The 19003-nt window shown below is 39.6% G+C and overlaps 2 protein-coding genes across 2 annotated transcripts; both read left to right on the forward strand.

The window, feature by feature from the left end:
• The first annotated feature begins 5100 nt into the window (after positions 1-5100).
• m6pr (mannose-6-phosphate receptor (cation dependent)) lies at positions 5101-10027 on the forward strand. Its single transcript, XM_005925274.3, has 7 exons — positions 5101-5482; positions 6918-7090; positions 7255-7418; positions 7593-7702; positions 8066-8214; positions 8300-8426; positions 8538-10027. Exons 1-7 carry the CDS (start codon positions 5477-5479, stop codon positions 8658-8660), a joined length of 852 nt encoding a protein of 283 aa, XP_005925336.1. The 5' UTR covers positions 5101-5476; the 3' UTR covers positions 8661-10027.
• Positions 10028-10328: 301 nt separating this feature from the next.
• On the forward strand, positions 10329-19000 carry phc1 (polyhomeotic homolog 1). Its single transcript, XM_005925272.3, has 14 exons — positions 10329-11954; positions 12659-12780; positions 12915-13028; positions 13132-13197; positions 13542-13685; positions 13902-14045; positions 14154-14912; positions 15010-15142; positions 15246-15424; positions 15514-15577; positions 15665-15752; positions 17384-17555; positions 17761-17992; positions 18081-19000. The coding sequence occupies exons 2-14, from the start codon at positions 12664-12666 to the stop codon at positions 18230-18232; spliced, it is 2364 nt and encodes a 787-aa protein (XP_005925334.1). The 5' UTR covers positions 10329-11954; positions 12659-12663; the 3' UTR covers positions 18233-19000.
• Positions 19001-19003: the final 3 nt, after the last annotated feature.

Here is a 19003-nt window from a genome sequence, read left to right on the forward strand (position 1 = left end):
CCCCCGAAAAAAAAAAAAAAAAGCAAAACAAATCACACAATACACAACTCTCTACGCACTCCTGCACCATTCCTGTCTCACACGAAGTACAGGAAACACACCTCCTTGGAGCGCCTCTCTTGGATCAGTGATTGGTTGATATGCGGTAGTCGGGTGTGTCTGCGCTACACACACACACGGACACACACAGCCAGGTAAGGGCGCTGAAGGAGAGTGGGGGAGGGGAGGAAGAAAGCAGGTTTGAAAATACTAACTTCTTTGGAGCAAAGCAAACAGAGGCCTAGTAAAAGTTGCCTGCGTTCCCTGGAGAGGCTGTACAGAGGGAGGCAGGGAGGCAGGGAGGGAGAAACACCAACTGTTCCTTATGATTTAAAAAGAGAGAGAGATGAAGCAATCACAGAGGGGGAAACTAAGGGAGGGGTGATATGTGAGTGATTTGTATAACAATGACAACTTTACTATGGTTATTAACTACTGAGAAAGCCTGACATGAAAGCTCTGAAATGCTGTGACTCACTCTCATTAGCATTGTTAAATAGAAACCCACATGATTACTGTCACACTGCCCTGTTTCACAACTTTGTTGCACTTTCAGCTGCGCTCAGATTTTATGCACTTGCTAACCGAATTTGCACAACACCACGTTTTTTAAAAACAAAAATACTGTCTGCTACACACACACACACACACACACCTGGCTAACTGCAACAGATCCAACTTCCAAGAAGTAACTACACCCCATGAGTCAACTTTACTGCATTTTACTTAAAGCTGAAAGGTGTTTCTTACACTTTGCCTTTCCCATTTACTTTATAACAAGGAAATCCGTTTACTTTAAAATCTGTCAGATGATTTTATATACATGGCCACACCTTGTTTAAATGACTTGTTCAGCACTCTGTCGTTTGAGAAGATTTTATCACTGTCAGATTTATGTCCAAAAGTAGATTCTGTTCATCTGGACGTAGCATTTTCAGTGGGAGAAACGTTTTGTCACTTATCCAAGTGACTTCTTCAGTCTCAGCTGATTGCAGCTTTCCCCAATCTTATAAACAGATTTGTGCACTACCTATTATATTAGGCATGCCTACTCAGCGTCTCACCAGTGAACTACAGGATTTCATTGCATTTAGGCATGTAGAAATGCTGACAACCTGAAGTTCAAACTGAGCATCAGAATGAGGAAGATGGGTGATTTAAATGACTTTGAATGTTGGATGGTTGTTAGGACCAGACAAGCTGGTCTGAATATTTCAGAAGCTGCTGGTCTACTGGGATTTTCGCACACCAACATCTTTAGAGTTTACAGAGAATGGTCTCAGAAAGAGAAAAAATCCACAGAGCGACACTTCTCTGGGTGAAAATATTGGTGTCAGAGGAGAATGGTCAGACAGCTAGGGACGACAGTAACTCAAATAACCACTTATAATGATAAAGAGATGGACTAAAATAGCTGAAGACCACACCGAGTGCCACTCCTGTCAGCTAAGAACGGGTAAATTCCCGTTGGGACAACATAAGCTTGGAGAAATGTTTCCTAGTCTGACGACTCTCAATTTCTACTGTGACATTCGACATGCTGTAAACAACATGAAGGCATGGATTCATCCTGCCTTCTATCAGTAGTTCAGGGTGGCTGATACAACAGAGAATGAACAAACCAAATAGTAAGACAGAGTTCTTTAAAGCAAAAAACCTGAATGGAAAGACTAGTCCATCCAGCTCATGGTCCATCACTATTCAAAGGTTGTTATAATGTGAGAAGTACAGAAAGCAAATTATAGGATTCCTTGTCGGGGATTGGCCGCATTGCACAAGCTAATGAGGATTAAAATCCACTGAAAACTCAAAGACCCTCAAAAACAGTCATATCCGAGATGCATTAATCTCTTGTCACTAAAATCTGACCAATAATCTAAGAGAAGTAGTGATTTTTATGAAAGTGGAAACGTATTCATAAAACAACTGATACGCTCTTGACCTTAATTTAGATGCAAGTCCATTAGGTGATATATTGTGTGAAAGGTTAACTAAAATCTTACCAATACTGCAGGAAGAGTAGCAACTGTGAAGGGCCGCCTCGCGAACATCTCAACAAGTGTTTCAACCAGATGAGCTAAAAGTGACATTTTAAAAAAGGATCTCGATAAATGCTCAATCATTCAGGCAAGGAAATCCCAGAAAGTTGATTCTGTTGATCTGAAAATGCTACATCCAGATGAACAGAGTCAACTTTCTGATATTTCTGAAAATGGTATAAAAAAGACAGTACGTACAATGTAAATGAAGTCAAAGAGCCTGATGTAGCTGAGCTAATCAGAGCATGCAGGAATGAAAGAGCTCTTATAGCATACTTACTGGTCTCAAGCGAGTGCAGCTTATTACCTTTTAGTGAAATCCAGCAGAATGCAACAGACACTGAGGGCCATAGATTCTCAAACACACAGTCAGAGATCAATCTAAAAATACTGAGGGAAGTGAAACAGTGATCAAGGTGTGTGTGTGTGTGTGTGTGTGTGTGTACATATATATATAGTAGTATGGGGGTTAATCTGCCTTTCAAAACACTGAGTAATGATCATATTTCAGTAACCTCAGTTATGCCATCTTGAAATGGAAATCTGTGTTGTTGGTCTACCAGTCATCCACAAGTAAACATTCTGACATGTGAAAGTGAAAGTACACTCTCTTTCAGCTCTAAGGTTTTACTTATCACAACATATTAAAAATTACCTATTCGTTAGCATGTTCTCAAATTCTCTAAATACAACTTGACATTAACAGCAACATATGACATTTCCCCCATCCTTATTTAACAAAATGCAAAAGCAGCTTGTGAGAAACTACACCCCATGATTCAGTCGCTTGTAGAAGCACCTTTGGTGTCAATAACTTAAAATAATTCTTTTCTGTATGACTTTATGAGTCTATCATTTAGTTGCACAGAAATTTTGCCACAACTTTACAACGGTGCTTCGGTTCATTGAGGTTTGCAGGCATTTCTTTATGCACAGCTCTATTTAGGTCAGACAGATCTATTGACTGGACCATTGCAACACCTTGATTCATTTCTTTTTCAGAACTGGGATCATTGCCCTGTTGTATGACGCAGTTCTGGCCAAGATTAAGCTTTTGAACAGCTGCCCTTGTACTTGGCTCAAGAATGCTTTGGTATACAAAGGAGTTCCTCGTCGACTCAGTGACTGCAAGGTGCTCAGGTTCTATGGCTGCAAAATAAACCCAAATCATCATCGCTCAACCACTGAGGTTGACAGGTGGTGTGAGGTTTTATGATTGTTTTTTTTTACCAGAGTGGCCTCAAACTTCTAGTACACTGTTGCATAGGTTTTTGGGTTTGTTCAGTGTTACAATGCAGCCATGTTCAGTACTGGGAAATCGACAGGAGGAACGTGCCGAACAGGCCAATGACAACATCTGTAGACTGTGCTAATCTGACATGTAGTTACTTTTCTTGGGAGGTGCACCTATAGTCACAATCCCTGGGTAATTAAAACAATGAGATACCAGATACAAGTTTTCTGATGAATTTTCTTGATGTTCAATCCTTTTATTGATCTCTTTTTCAAACAGAGCTGAAAGAATGTCTAAAACATCAGAATCAAGGCATCTGGGATAAATGTCTTGAGCTAGGTCCTTAAAAACTTTTGGGGTAAATATCTGACATATTCCTGTCTCTGAATATGAATTCTCAGGAATGTAGCTCAGGCTAACACAGAATGATGGCTTGCTTGAACTATAAATATTTGGATGTCTGATTTCCAGCAGCAGATGTCTATAGTAACCAAAATTTTGCAGGCGAGGAACTGATATTTTCATCCAACTTCATTGCAATATTCATCAGGTATGATACCATGTGCCAAGCCCATAACACCCTTTTTAGATAGACAAAGTTGTTTTAATTCCATTTATGCATGCTCACTCCCCAGAAAGTAGTTTTGTTTTCCAATCAAGAAGGTGAAATGTGTATTTTTGAAAAGATAGCTGGCACTTGTATACATCAGCACCAGTGAAGCAATCTTTCTTCTACTTGTCCAAATAGGTGTGACACACATATTTTACAGTCTTACAGTAATTCTCTCAATAGGTTTTATTTTCTCTTTCATTTTGCCTTTCTGTTTCAGCTCATTTCAGTTTATTTCTAGAGCAGATTTGCTTTTAAGTCTAATTTTTATTGTTCGGAAATGTTTTCTTAATTTTGATTCATTTCAGTGTTTTAGTCTTTTTAATGATCATGATAGGGAAGTAATACCATACAAATTAAAATACTTATTGTCGGCAGCTGACTGGCAATCGTGTAGAGTCTGAGTCACAGTGAAAACCTTCACCACCTGACTAAATACTGAAACTGAAATTATTTTTTATACTTAGTCAAATTTTTTTTAGCTCATTTTAAATTAAAGCAATGTTGATTTTAATGTAATTTTTACTACATTTAGCAAATTTGAAAAACATGTATTTATATAAATTCATCTTATTAGATTGTCAGGTAAATGCAGCACAAGACAGTATTGTGTATTATGACTTATTATTATTAATAATAAGTAATTTTCTTTAATTATGAGTTCTTTACCAAAATATGTTTTTTGGATCTAAATCATGGAAATAACTCCAAACAATGTCACATGTGACATTGTTTGAACAAACAAGAATTTCCACTATGTAGTTATAAAGATAATATTTGTTATTTATATCAGTGATCAATTAAATTTACAGGTTTTAGTTAGATACATTTGTTTGAATAATAGTTGTTTAATTCTGTTTGGCAGCGCACACAAAACTCCACATTATACCATCAAGCGCATTTATTCATTTGCTTACTTTATTTTATTTATTTTAGTTTTATTTTATGTATTAGTTATGCATTTATTTTATTGTATTTATATGTATTATGTATTTATTATTCATTTTTTGTTTATCTTGTTTATTTACTTACGTATTTATTTTATTTATTATTGTATGTATTAATTTTTTTTGCCTGACATAGAAATACCATGAATGGTGACGCTGTGACTTAGTAAACCTTTCTGTGACGCTTGCTCCCCTGTCAGCTGACGCGGGTGTGCGTGGCCTCAGCCGCCTTTCATTGGCTGAGTTTCATTTGGACTGTCACATGCGCGTGTTGCTCTGTTTGGTTTCACTTCCGCACTCCTTCACCGCTATCTTTAGCCTGTTAGCCTCTTGGGCACAGTTGAAGGGAAAGCGTGTTATCTCTTCAGGGCCGAATTAAAAGGGCGGAAAACGTTGATTAAAAATAATAATGTAAAACAGACTCCGCGCAGATGAAGTTTGTTTTATGCGCATATCTAAAGAGTCGGCTAGTTGCTAATTGAGTCAACCAGGAAGCGACGTTAGCGTGAGGAAGCTCAGAGCAACTGTTTAAACTGTCAGCTTGTATGATAAACTGTTAGATTTCTCACAAAGAAGATTTCCCCGCTGATTCGCAGTGACGGGAGTCATGAAGGTAGGTGTGCAATCCAGCCAAAGCAGCATCTTTGTCAGAGAAATTATAAACGGACTGTTTTCTCATCAGTAAAACTTATTGCCTCGTGCAAATAGAAGCAGACATTTTGGATGCATACTTTCTTTTCAGGAAAGACTTGCAAACATCGCCTTTCACAACTGAATTTCCTATATCGTTATTGTCTTTTAGTTTAGTGCTATGTTTTATGTCATTAAAATTTCCCCCCCATTTTAAATGAATAGGAAAGTGGGCGTCTCTTTACTCCCCTCTCTTTGTTCAGGAAGCATGTGAAAGGTGCTTCATATTCAAAGTTTAACCACTGAAGCTTTGAGTATTCCCTTGTTTTACCTATTTTTATGAACTGTGGTGTTAAAAACCGCAAACGGTTTGTGGAATAATGCATTAAATGTAAGTACCTGATAACTGAGGTATTTTGTGTTAATGCAAAAACCTGCAACCTGTAACAAGGTGTCAAAAGCATGAGAACTGCCACATATTCATTTTAATGTACACATTAAACTAACATAACAGGTTCATTGTGTTTTGAAGTGTCAGACGATTATCAAAAAAAGTGCTGCTAAATATTTAGATTTTTTTCTAGATAGCAGTCTTAAAACCCAAAGGAATTCAGCTGAATATAACAGATGATGAATATTCAAATTAAAGGAGTAAATATTTGTTTTTAAATTTTTTAAATATATTTCTTTTTCTAGTTTTCTGTCATATGACTATGACATTACCCAATAACTGTTTCAGCTCTTAAAGGGATAGCTACCACACTGCAGTTGTTTCTGCTTCTTATTTGGTTGCTCCCATTAGAGGTCACCACGGCACATCTGCTTTCAGCTTAAGCTACCTTTATCTTCTGTCACATGCATGTCCTCCTTCACGACATGCATGAATCTACCCTGTGATTTTCCTCTTTTCTCCTGGCTGGCAGCTCCATATGAATCTAAAATCCCTCCTCTGCACATCACAACCTTGTCTCTCAAACTATCTTTCTAGACCGCTCTACGTCCGCCGTCCCTCGGATGTACTCATTTCTAATCCTGTCCCTTCTGATCACTCTGACTGAAGATCTTAGCATCTTCAGCTCTGCTACCTCCTGTGTGCCTGCTATTTTAGACCCACTGTCTCCTTTACCATCTCACTATAATCATGTAAGCCTTCCCGTTCAATCTTGCTGCTATCCTTCAGTTACAAATTACCCCTGATGCTCATCTCCACTGCCTTTGTATGGTTGACCGCAAGTATTTCAATAATGCCACCGTTTATATTACTGTAATGTAAATGGTATGAAACAGTCTTGCATTAGACAGTTTGTATGGTCTCACAATAAACGTAATCCTACTAACATGAAACAAATAGCAAGCAATCACAATTGAGAATTGCCCGTTTTGATTGTTTTTTCTTTATCATCTAACATCTGTTCCAGGTGTTCAGTAGCTGCAGAGGAATCTCGTTCCTCATGTGGATCATGGCATTTCATCTGGTCCTCTCTGTGAGTGGGGTGTATAGTGTGAAGAGCACCAAAGACTGCAAACTGTTATCTCACAGTCCATTACAGCAGAAAGTTCTGGAGCGACTAGAGCCGCTCGTAGGAAAGAAGTAAGGAATGAGTCACTTGTGTACCAGCGTATTCAGTGCTTGTTAGGAGATGAGATGTTTTTGGAATCCCTGTTGTGTTTAATAATATAATTTTATGTTAAAGGAAGAATCTATATGGGCCATGTTTATTTAATTTTTTTCTGGGATTTGTTCTTTTTTGACAGCTTTACAGCTGAGGACAAGGCTTCGAACGAGAGCTACACATATGTGTTCCAGTTATGTGGGGATGCAGGGGGTGCTCCCAATGCTGGGGTTATTCAAGTGGACAAGAAATTACAGAAGACAACAGTGATTGGCAAATACACGCATACACAGGCCATTGGAGGAAGTAAGACTATGCAAAATCCGAAAAACATTCTCTTATTAGTTCAGACATGACCGTAAGGGTATGTGCGTGAATCTTAACTGTATTGGAAACTGATAAATAATTCATAATTGCATCATAGCCTGAGGCCAACTCTGAGGAGTATAAATCTAAATCTTATCAAACGTGTCCTTTCAGGTGACTGGGTGATGCTGATCTACACAAATGGTGAAAAATACGATGCACACTGCAATAAGGAAGAAAGGAAAGCCATCATTATGATCTCTTGCGACAGGAATGTAAAAGTGGTAAATGAAATGTGTAAAGCTTCTAGCCGAGCAGATTTGAGTTTGAGGAAAAAAACAGAAACAAAAAGCAGTCAGCTGCAGCCGTGGCGGCATGTTGCATCAGGTCTGTGAAAATGAAATTTGATCCATGAGGACGCTCTGAATAATGTTTCCTTGAAGCTCAAGGCTTTCCAGACACCTGAAACCAAGCAAGGATATTTACAGTAGAGTGACGAAGACGTTTAATACAGTGGAACACAGAATGAGCCTATTTGTATTAAACAGTAGAGTTATTGAAATAAAAACATGTTATACACATGTTGCATGTTTAGAAAGTTGCACAAAGACACTTTGTATACACCTGTGTTTCACTCTCTCTCCCAGGGTAAGCTGGAGGTGGGTCTGGAGGAGAGGGAAAAGGAGGAAAACTGTTTCTATCTGTTTGAGTTGGACACCAGTTCAGTGTGTCCTGTAATTGAGTCCAAGCTCAGCACTGGCTCCATTATCAGCACTGGCTCCATTATTCTCATCATGTATGTAAAGTCATCTGTTAATTTAATGAATGTGAGAGCTTGTGATATTACAGATGATCAATAATCATAACCTCTCACATTTCAGTGGTTTCTCTCTTCTGGCTGTTTACCTTGTTGGAGGTTTCCTCTACCAGCGGGTGATCGTTGGAGCTAAAGGGGTGGAGCAATTCCCCAATTATGCTTTTTGGGTGGAGTTTGGAAACCTGGCAGCGGTAAGCTAAATCTAATTGATGAACACCGTCAGTGAAAGGTCAGAGTCTGATGAAATAAAAATAAATAAATAAGGACAATTGTTTTTGTTCTTTTCTTCGCTGTGCTTACAGGATGGATGTGACTTTGTGTGCCGGTCGCGCAAGCGAGAGGAATCGCCAGCTTACAGGGGAGAGGCTACAGACAATTTACAGGAAGAGCCAGAGGAGAGAGATGACCAGTTGCTGCCTATGTGACCTTAGTATGTTGGGACTAAAATCTTCACCGTGTGATGCAGTTTAATCGGTTACAGCTTATCAGGCTGCTTGTAGACACAAGTCTGTTTTCTTGTGGGGGGGTTGTGAGTGAATTACGTCAGTACTTGCTAATTCTGTGTTTATTCCAGACTTGTGCCTAGGGCAAAAAAATCTTTCATCTCCCTGTCACACAGGAGGGCATGTTACTCATAGGGCTGATGATCATGTCCACACTTTTTACACCGTACGTTTCAAACAGTTGTTTGATGTCAGACAAATGAGTGATTCCTTCAAGAAAGCTATTTCACAATAAAGACTCTTCTGTGAAAATCTGGCAGAAAAGGGAGAATTTGAAGAATCATATTTCTATCTTGTGTCAGCTAAATGCCACATTGTGTACAGTTCTTTTCTGCTAAACGAATGCTTTATTTTTTTTCTCAGATGTTGTTGGTTTGTCACGAGCAGAGGGGTGTACTGAAAAGCAAATTCAATATAATTGGTGGGGTTGTGTTAGCTGGCTTGATAAAAGCCTAGAAGCCCCGATAAGAGATAAGGGTTACAATGGTGGTTATCAGTTTTCTTCATTAACTCAGGCTTTCTGCTTCATGCTCTGTGCAGTTTTAGATGCGTCATTTAACTCTTTGACTTTACAAAATCGATCATTTGAGCTCCGTCTAATCAGGTGATACAGATCTATAAATAACATGCAACACTGCAGCTGCAAAGGAAACGAGAGTAATGCTGCCGAAAATCTTTAATCTTGTGAAGTCACGATCATTACACGCACACTTATCAGTAAATTAAATAGTTTACTTCATAATATATTTATTTCACCTCTGCTGTTGATTTCTAATGTGACAAATTACAGCTCTTAAACTTTAACACACTCCCACAGCCTAAAGAAAGCATCACTTCAGTTTGTCGTCACTTGTAAGATAAATTACTTTTATTCATTCAGAATTCTTGGTGTAACAGTTCTAAACTTTGTTCCAGTAGGTGGAATTCTAGCAGATTAGGACCAAAAATAAAGACATTTATAAAAGAAAAATTGAATATTCCAGTTAGAATCTGCAGTGCTGTTTTAGAAGTGTCTCAACAGGTTTTATATTCTGGATAAATGACATTCCTACAGCAGAGAATCTGTATTGCAGCTAAAGCTTACTGTAAATAAGAGAATCAGTGAAAATGTGGCTCTTCAGTTCAATTACAAACCGAAAGGCTGCGCAGGACCAGGCTACGTGTATGACAGTAGTTAAGATGCTAAAAAGAGAGTGAATGAAAGCCCAACATACCTCGCTAACCCATTAATCTGGCTTCATAGTACACCCCTCTGTGTTTATTTGGGTTGAGCTTGCTTAATGTTCACAGGCATACAAATAAATGTGTGTGCAGTTTAAACAGTTATTGTTTAGGTTAAAAAGTCAGGTTTGTAACAAGTGAATGTAAATGTTTAAGTACAGGGACTGTACTTACAGCCTTACCACACATTTAGAAATCAGTGCAAACAAACCAAAGTTGAACTGAATTTGATTTTTAGCTGGGCGTCGTCCTTTCTCACATGTTGCAGAGAAGCTCAGCGCTAAGATCCCAGTCAGAAGGTCGGCTGCTTGACTGAAATCTGAGCTCCACGGTTTAATTTTTGTCAGAGGTCAGTGGTGCTGACGCAATACCAACGAAATTTGTGGTGAGGAGCAAAGCATCCAACTAAAAGTCAAAATTAAATTCACTTAATGTATCTTTTGTCATTTAAATGTTGCCTGTAGTGATGAGAATTTGAAGGCAATTATATCTGAATTCTGCTATTTATACTTATTCAGAAATTGTCTTCTGTGCTTTTTCATGAAATAATCAAATATAAAGGAATATTTACATTTTAATAATCACAAAACAGTTTAATAATGAACATTATAGTGCTTAAACGCTGACCTGCTTCTTGATGTGGTGAAATTGACCCAAAGCGCAGAAACAGTGCTACATGTACCCACCTTACTACTATAGACTCATGTTCAGGCTGCAGTAGGAGATACATATGGCAGCAATGAGGATACTTCATTTTCAGTACTCTAGTTGTAAAAATGTTACACTTTTAAACTTGGGATTTATAATATTTTTACATAAACCTAAACATCAGTGCTGCTAAGGACTGAACCAGGCTTTTTTTTTTTTTTTGAACAGGACATGAATGTTATTTTTCTATTAATTATCATTGAGTTATGCTACTTGTATTCACTGTGAGCACTGATATTTGGTCTTTTTCGCTTTTGTGTTAACACTGAATTTTCTTTGCTTAGTTCACTGGTCTGAGGTTTCATATGATTAATGTTATGTTTGGCTAAAAGTTGACACAAGTCACAAATCTTTTTTTTTTTTCTGATTCTATTAAAAAGAAATGATAAAACTAGTTTATGCTGTGATAACTCCATAAACCTATGTGCACTCATCTTTTAGGATTTGATGGAATAAATTAGGTTATATTAGAAATAATGGATTATATAAACAAATGCATTCATAAACTAGAATAGTCATAAACCTTGTATTAAATTAGGTTAATTAAGCGCTTATAGTGATAAACTGTTGTTAACTAACATGGAGAAAGAGGCTCAGACATGACCAATGTTTATTCTTGAGCACACATCTTTTAGCAGCTTTCTTGTAATTTTTAAGTAGCCTTCAGGAATAGTCCTCCAGGCTTCTTGAAGACATTCAAAACTCTTCTTTAGGTGTTGGGTAATTTTTGCTCCGTTGTCAAAATGATCCCGCACTCCTTCAGTAAAATTGAGGTCCAGGCTATGGGGAGGTATGTTTTCACTGTACTGACAGTGTTTCTGGGAACATTGTGAAGATTTAGGCTAGGCGTCTTTTTATGCTTGAATCACTAAAAGGTTAGTGTATGACTCCTAGAAAATATAAAGAAATGAAGAGTGTCTTTTGCAGAATACTGTAGTTATCAAAAGTACTTCTATTCATTACAAAGGTTAGCTCGCTGTAAGTTTTTAAAAAACATATAAAAACTAATTGCATAAATCCCAGTTTGTTTGCCAAAGTACACAAATAGATTTCGATGCAGTTTACACACTGAAACAGTAGGTGGCTCCGTCCGTCTGTTAACAATGGTTTACAGTCTTCCAGAATATCCAAAAAAGAAGAAGAAGGAGGGGAAAAGAACTGCTTTGTGAGGGGCGGGGTTTTGTTGGAGGCAAAAAACCTAGAAATCCCTGTCGTTGTTGGCAGCTACAACCAATATCCGAAAAAGAACTCAATTTAACTGTGAAAAGGACGGAAAGCCAAGAAGAGGTAGACACAAACGGACACCGAAAGGCATTAAGCTCTGACATGTAGCAGCAGTAATGGTCAGCTAGCTGCTTGCTTTCTATCTGCAGAAAACAGATAGCATTGCTAATTAGTTAGCCTCTGTTTATGTTTTTTAGTTAGGTGTTTGCGTCAAACAAACGACTCATCTACTTTCATTTTTCTATATATGCATTCGGAGTTTTGCTGCACACGGGAATGCATTTTTTTAACTATGGTATACTGTACTAGTGTCGAGAGATCGTTAAACCTGTGTAATCCTTTGTAGTTAGCCATCGCTGGATAGCTAGCTTCCTTTGCTATTTTCAACTTTTCCTCCATGTTGGTCTTTCTTTCCTACCCATCTATCATCTTGACAACAGGCCTGCTGTAGAAAATACCACAATGCTCCTGCTTGCCACGATAGTAAAAACTCGTGATATGCCCACAAGAGCGAATAATCTGCTGCACTTTAAAAACATAAACAATCAATTGGAAACTTTGAGGGTGCAGTCCAACAAAGGACGTTTAATAATCCGCCTTTGTTTATATTTAGTGACTAATCATTTCATTTGTCGTCTATTAATTATTTTTTTCTTTATTTTTCTCTGTACCCACAGTGAGAAATAGCAAATACACCATATAGATCGTTTATAGTTAAAACTGTTGACACAGCTACTTCTGATGATTGGCCTTTTCGTTTTGAGCAGTAAACATGGATGCAGGTGAAGACCAAAATACAGGCACCAACAATGGAAATTCTCAGACAAGTGGCAATTCTCATGCACCACAGATAGCCCGCATGTCTCTGTATGAGAGACAGGCTGTACAGGTGAGTGATTGTGTCCAAATGTTAACAAAATGAATGCTTTACATGTCACAATAACAGTACCATTTAAATTAAAAAATGAAAAACAAACTTTTGAATTGGTATTAGCCAAATAAGTATGTATGTGTTTTTTTTAGGCTCTGCAAGCTCTGCAAAGACAGCCTAATGCTGCTCAGTACTTCCAGCAGCTCATGCTGCAGCAGCAGATCGCAAATAGTGCTCAGTTCCACAACTTAGCTGCTGTGCAACAGGTATGACAAGAATATGCACAACATGCACAACAACAAGAAAAAGACTAAAATAAAAACAAACAGACATGTCCCAATCAAACCTTTTCATGTCTCTTTAAAACAGGCCACACTTGCTGCTAGTCGCCAGTCCAATACTCCAAGTAACAGCATCTCCCAAGTGCCCACCACTGTAAGTTTTTGTAAATTATTATTTAATTATATCTTACAGATAATTAGAAAGATTTGAATCTTCTTTCAGCTGCACCCTTTAGGGGTTGCCACAACGGATCATTTATGTTCATCACAGTTTATCCCTTGCTTCCTCTTTTGTAACACCAACAATCTGCATGTCCTCCTTCACTACATCCATGAGCCTTCTCTCTGATTTTCCTCTATTCTTCTTACTTACCAGCTCTATATTCAGTATTCTTTGTCCAATATATCCACTATCAATCCTCTGTACATGTTCAAAACACCTCAGCCTTGGCTCTCTTAAAGTTTGAGTTAAAATATAAATATGTGTGTGCCTTCCAGGTCAATCTAAGCACCACCTCTGCGGGAGGGACTATGTCCAGTCCTCGTCCTCATGGTCCGGCCACCTCTGCAACCAAAACTGCTATCAACCAGTCAGTGCTGCTGGGTGGAAACTCAGCAGGACCGGGACAGATGTATCTTAGAGTGGGTTAAAACTGATTATCCACAAAATCTATTAAATGCATATACTTTGAATTAATTTATGTAACATATTGTTATGATATAGTAAGAATGGTTGGAAACCTTTGTGTAAAATTCACACTGACAGACAATCCAGAGAAAATGCAGGGAAATCATTAAATCTTTCTTGCAGTCATTAAGAGAAATAAAGGTTGACCATCTCTGCTGTTTCCCACATAGGTCAACCGTTCTCAGCTCATCTTCATGCCTGGTGGCCCAGCAACTGCTACTGTTGCAGCAGTTGCTCAAACTCAGCCCCAGCAGCAGCAGCAACAGCACGAAGTTGCTTCTACCGGTGCTAGCACCCAGTCTGACAATGATCAGGTTTGTGTGCTTTTACCAAACGCTCTAGCCATGTAATCTTGAAGAAATGGTTGTGAAGGAAGAACTATTTAAATTTGATCACACCCTGCTCCTTTCTTCATCTCTCAGGTGCAGAACCTTGCCTTACACTGTGCTTCCACAACCAAAGCAGTTGCTGTTAAATCTGAGCTTCCAGAAAGGAAAGATGCTTCTGGCTTTTCTCTTGGTCAGCAGCAGCAACAGCAACAGAGTTTCCCACAGACAGTTCAGCAGCAACAAGTGCAACCACAACAGCAACAACAAATTGCCAAGAGCAGCTTTACACAACAGTCTGCCACAAATCCACTGACTGTAAAGACTGGAAATCAGGCTGCCATGACTGTAACTCCTGCTTCTTCTGTAGCTTCTTCATCCACTTCCTCTCCAGGACTCCCTCTCTCCCAACTCCTCCTGACCCCCTCTGCTGCACCGGTGATCCTAGTACCCACGTCAAATGTTCCTACCTCCACCCAGGGCTACCCTATTGGCTCAGTGGCACCAAAAGCAAATGTTAACACTCAAACTCTGGTGGTGCAACCCCTGCAACAGTCTAGCACTAATGTAGACAAAGGTCCTGTTCCAATACAGCCCAAGACAGTTCAGGGACACCGTTTACCGTTGCAGCTGCCCCCTCGACACCCACCGCCCATTCTCCCAGCTCCACCTAGCAATAATCAGTCCACTGCTGCAGGTCACAACCCTCCTCACATCCCTGTCCAGCTTGTGGGAGCCAGGCAGGGCGTAGCAGGAAATATGCAAGCTGTGGCCCTGGCACAGGCACGAAATAGCACAGCCCAGGAAAGTCCATCTGGTGGGAATGTTGGCACGGCCTCCAGCAACAGTACTATGGTAAGATCAAAGGATTTACTGCTTGGGTTAGGTGTAGGGAGAGACGTCTTTGTACAAGGGATTGTAACAAGGCTTTTTCCCCCCCACATGCTGTTAGACAAAAGCTCCTCTTGGCTCTCTCAAGAGGAAATATGACTGTGATGGCCTGAATGAGATGACAGAATCTTCAGACTCAGCACCCATGAAAGACTCGGCTCCTCCTTTATCTCCTGCACCTACAAAGGACTCAGGTACGTCAGCTTGTCTTCTCCAATTCATGCATAAAACGTTTGTAGAACGTCTTCAAAATTCTCACTGTAAGCTCATTATTTTTTCTTTTTCATGATTCACCAGCTCCTCCTTCAGAAGCTGCCTTCTCATCTCCTCCCACGCTTTCTTTGCCTCTCCCATTGTCAAGAGTAGGGCACGGGGACAAAGACAGAGCACCTGTTCCCCAGGCTGTCGTCAAACCACAAGTTCTCACTCATGTTATTGAGGGCTTTGTGATTCAGGAGGGAGCTGAGCCCTTCCCTGTAAGTGTGATAATACATGCACAGTCAGATAATGAATGTTAAGGTTACCATGAGAAAGAAAAAAGTGTCTTACTAGCTTGATGTGACAGGTTGCTCGGCTTCCCAAAGACGGAGATTTTGCCCTGGTTGGCTGCACAGAAAATGGACCTCCATGTAAGTGGTGGTTTATTATTCATTAAGTATGGTAGCTTTAAGCTGTGTTTATGGTCAGTAGTGTAAAGTCTTTCTTTCCCTACTCAGTGTTGAAGTGTGAATACTGTGGGAACCTTGCTCCAGCCAGCCAGTTCAGAGGATCAAAGAGGTTCTGTACTAATACTTGCGCCAAAAGGTACAGTTTTGTTTCTGTTTCAGCTTACATACACATTATGTGTTGTTTTGTTCCTTCTTAATTAGCCATAAAAGCTCAGAGGTTCAAAGGACATTCATATCTTATTAGGAAAACAGCTAAAGCCTTTGCAGTTTAAGCCACTGACTGCAGTATTTGGTTAGAACAGAGGTTCCCAAAGTGTGGGGCGCGCCCCCTGGGGGGGGGGGCGCAGAGCCATTGCAGGGGGCGGCACGATATGAGAAAAAAAAGACTGCTTGCACACTGGTAGCATAATGGAGAGGTTTTTGACGGGGCTCCCACACAAACGCAAAGCAGGAGATGAAGCTTCGCCAAATATGTTTCCAAACCAACTTCCTTCCAAGCCAAAGACTAGAAAATATGGTGAAACATATTTTCCCTTTGGCTTCACCTGCACAAGTTCCGAGGTAGGTCTCCCCTGCAGAATTGGTTTTCCCTGCGTCGGGAGCACGCGCTGGGCTCTCCAAATCACGGACAAACAGTATCCCACATTCTTGATTTTAAGTTCACAAACACTTCTTATAATAACTAACTACTCCTGACATTTTGGAGATGTTAGCTCTTTATACAGTAAAGTTACAGTGGGATACAAATAATATCAGGCTGATCCTGCCATAATTTGTTCCCCCCGTCCAAATCACGGACAAACAGTATCCCACAGTTGTTTATGTTTTTAAACTCATTTTGCACAGACGGGCATTTGCTTACAGTGAGTTTGAATTATTTGGAGGGTATTTTTGCATTTATTTGCTTTAAAAATGCTTTAAAAAGAGAGCAAGTTTCTTACTATGTTCTGGCCTGTCTAGTTGAAGCTGCGATCTGCAGGTCTTGTCTAAGGGCTAAAATAAGCAAATTTACCCACTTACACTGAAGTTTGAAGCTAGCACACTAGCTAACAGGGTGGCACGACTGATTAAAGCAAATGATGAAAGTAGACAGATTCAAAGGAGGTGGAAGTACTTCTTTATCTAGGGCTCACGTAGCCCTTTGTCAGAGACAGTCTCTGCCATTTTAAAAATCCTGTAATTAGCATTGTAATTTTGAATCTACACAGCTGCAGAGCCACAGAGCCAGAGAACAAAAGCTTGAGAAAGTTAGTGTAGTAGAAAGTGATGTACATCTTTGAAATATTTTTTCAGCTAAATCTCAAATTGATGGGGCTTTGAATGCAGTTTCCAATTTGCCACTATGGCACAGATAAAGCTGTTTCATGTTCGGGCTTGTGAGAAATGCTGTGCAAGAACAAAAATATTCTGCTTTAACATCAGGAAGCTTTTTTCTTTTTTAATTCAGGCAGTAGCTTTTATACTCGGGCTGTTGTGAGTTGGCGCCACGGTGGCCTACTCTTATCTGAAAACATTTTTCTTGACAGAAAGATGGCTAAACAATATGTTTATCGATTTGCTGTTAATTGGCTTTATTTGAGAAGATTAAGCAAGATATGTGTGCTGAAGACATCTGATCTTTAATGTGATTTTTATTTTACCCGTTTCGTTAAATGTGAAACTAAGTTTGACCCCCTTTTTAGACAATAGTAACACTGGAAATTTACTCAGGGGAGGCAAACAAACAAGAATGTCTCTCTCAGTGCTGACTTTGCTTTTCATTTGCAGGTATAATGTAAGCTGCAGCCAGCACTACAAATCCAGCAGAGGGAGAACAGCTGCAGGGCTGGCACCAAATCCAGCACCCACAGAGAGCACTGCTAGGCGTAGGGGCTCCACTCGCAGGAGCAGTTCTAATATCACCTCTAATAAAATATCAACCAAGCATCTACCTGTCAAGGTAACACCTGTAGGTTTTAAAGGATGTCTCGTGTGTTTTCTGTTGTTAACGGTCTTAAAAACAAAACAAAAATCAAGGCCATTATGTTTGAAAACTAACATTCACAGCTGTTTTTGGAAATCCTTTTTTCTTTTTTGTCCTGCAACATAATAATAGTATAAAAATGCTGCTGATTGTAGTTCAATGTCTGCTGTTTTGGGTGCAGTTTAACTCAGAGTCCAGTCGTTCAGATGAAGTATCCAGCGATGGCGAAGAAGACGATTCTCCTTCACTGTCTCCGAGTTCTTCCCGCTCCTGCTCAAGAGCCGAGCACAGCGCTCTTCAGTCTGACAGCTCAGCTCCTGGAAGTCTTCCACTAGAGGGGGCTGGCTTCCTGTCTTCGACTCCTTCCCAGTGGAGCGTGGACGAAGTCTACAGGTTTATCTCCTCACTTCAAGGTTGGTGGTCCATCTGATTACAGTTCACTCGTCACATGTTGTTTCTCTTTATTGTCTCCTGCATTAACTGAGTCTCTTGGTCGATCAGGTTGTGAGGAGCTGGCTGCCCAGTTTCAGTCTCAGGAAATAGACGGGCAGGCGCTGCTGCTTTTGCGTGAGGACCATCTCATCTCCACCATGAACATCAAGCTGGGTCCCGCTCTCAAGATCTGTGCCTCCATCAACAGCCTGCGTGAGTAATGCTGCCAGAAGGACTCCAGGATTGTGTTCTCATAGCCAACTTCTCACTGAAATCAACACTTGGACTCTTAAAAAAAAAAAAAAAAAAGACTGAGAACTTTGGGATTAATGAAGATGCTCCATCGGTCTTGTAGAGACAAGAAGATGGAGAGTTTACTTTCAGGACACTGAATGTGCAGAAGACATGAATGCATATGTGTGAGTGGTTCGTGAGAAGTCCAGTATACATGTCAGTAGTGTTTTTCTTTTGTTTTTTTCTGTCACTGTGAGTAGAGGCGTTTTTACGCGTGGAAGGAGAAACTGCAAATCAGACAGCATAGCGACATCGGTGCTAGGACAGTTCACCACTTGGGTGCAAAAAAAAAAAAAAAAAGAACCTTGCCTTCTTGTTGTATTTCAATCGGTGCTTTAACTTTAGCGACGTGATTAGCAACAGTCCATTACGTTGATATTTCCGTTCTTTTTGTAGTTAAGCTTATAGTTTGCCATAGATGTTCCATCCAGGCTCCAATCATATCACGGAAAAGACACAGAAAGCCTGGGCTTTTTTAATTAGGTTATTAAAACAGTTATTGAAAGTTTAGTTTTGTATCTTTTCCATTTTATACTACAAACAAAATTATTTTTTCATGGATACTGTAGTTTTAGTGGCTTTAATCAACCTAACTACCTGAAAATAGGTTTTCCTCATGGTTTGCTCTTTCAACGACTGGAAGCGCTCTCTGTGCGTGTATGCAGTACTACCAATAAAAAGTACCTGTTACTGGAGCT

The sequence above is a fragment of the Haplochromis burtoni genome, unplaced genomic scaffold, assembly GCF_018398535.1.
Source record: "Haplochromis burtoni strain Fernald_Lab_line unplaced genomic scaffold, NCSU_Asbu1 Contig_80, whole genome shotgun sequence".
In the NCBI taxonomy this organism is placed as follows: Eukaryota; Metazoa; Chordata; class Actinopteri; order Cichliformes; family Cichlidae; genus Haplochromis; species Haplochromis burtoni.

Coding starts and splice junctions, on each gene's coding strand:
- m6pr (XM_005925274.3), top strand. Junction 7,091..7,254: donor GAGCCGCTCGTAGGAAAGAA/GTAAGGAATGAG, acceptor CTTTTTTGACAG/CTTTACAGCTGAGGACAAGG. Junction 8,215..8,299: donor GGCTCCATTATTCTCATCAT/GTATGTAAAGTC, acceptor CTCACATTTCAG/TGGTTTCTCTCTTCTGGCTG.
- phc1 (XM_005925272.3), top strand. CDS start 12,664: ATGGATGCAGGTGAAGACCAAAATACAGGCACCAACAATGGAAATTCT. Junction 13,686..13,901: donor CGGGACAGATGTATCTTAGA/GTGGGTTAAAAC, acceptor TTTCCCACATAG/GTCAACCGTTCTCAGCTCAT. Junction 15,425..15,513: donor AGGGAGCTGAGCCCTTCCCT/GTAAGTGTGATA, acceptor TTGATGTGACAG/GTTGCTCGGCTTCCCAAAGA.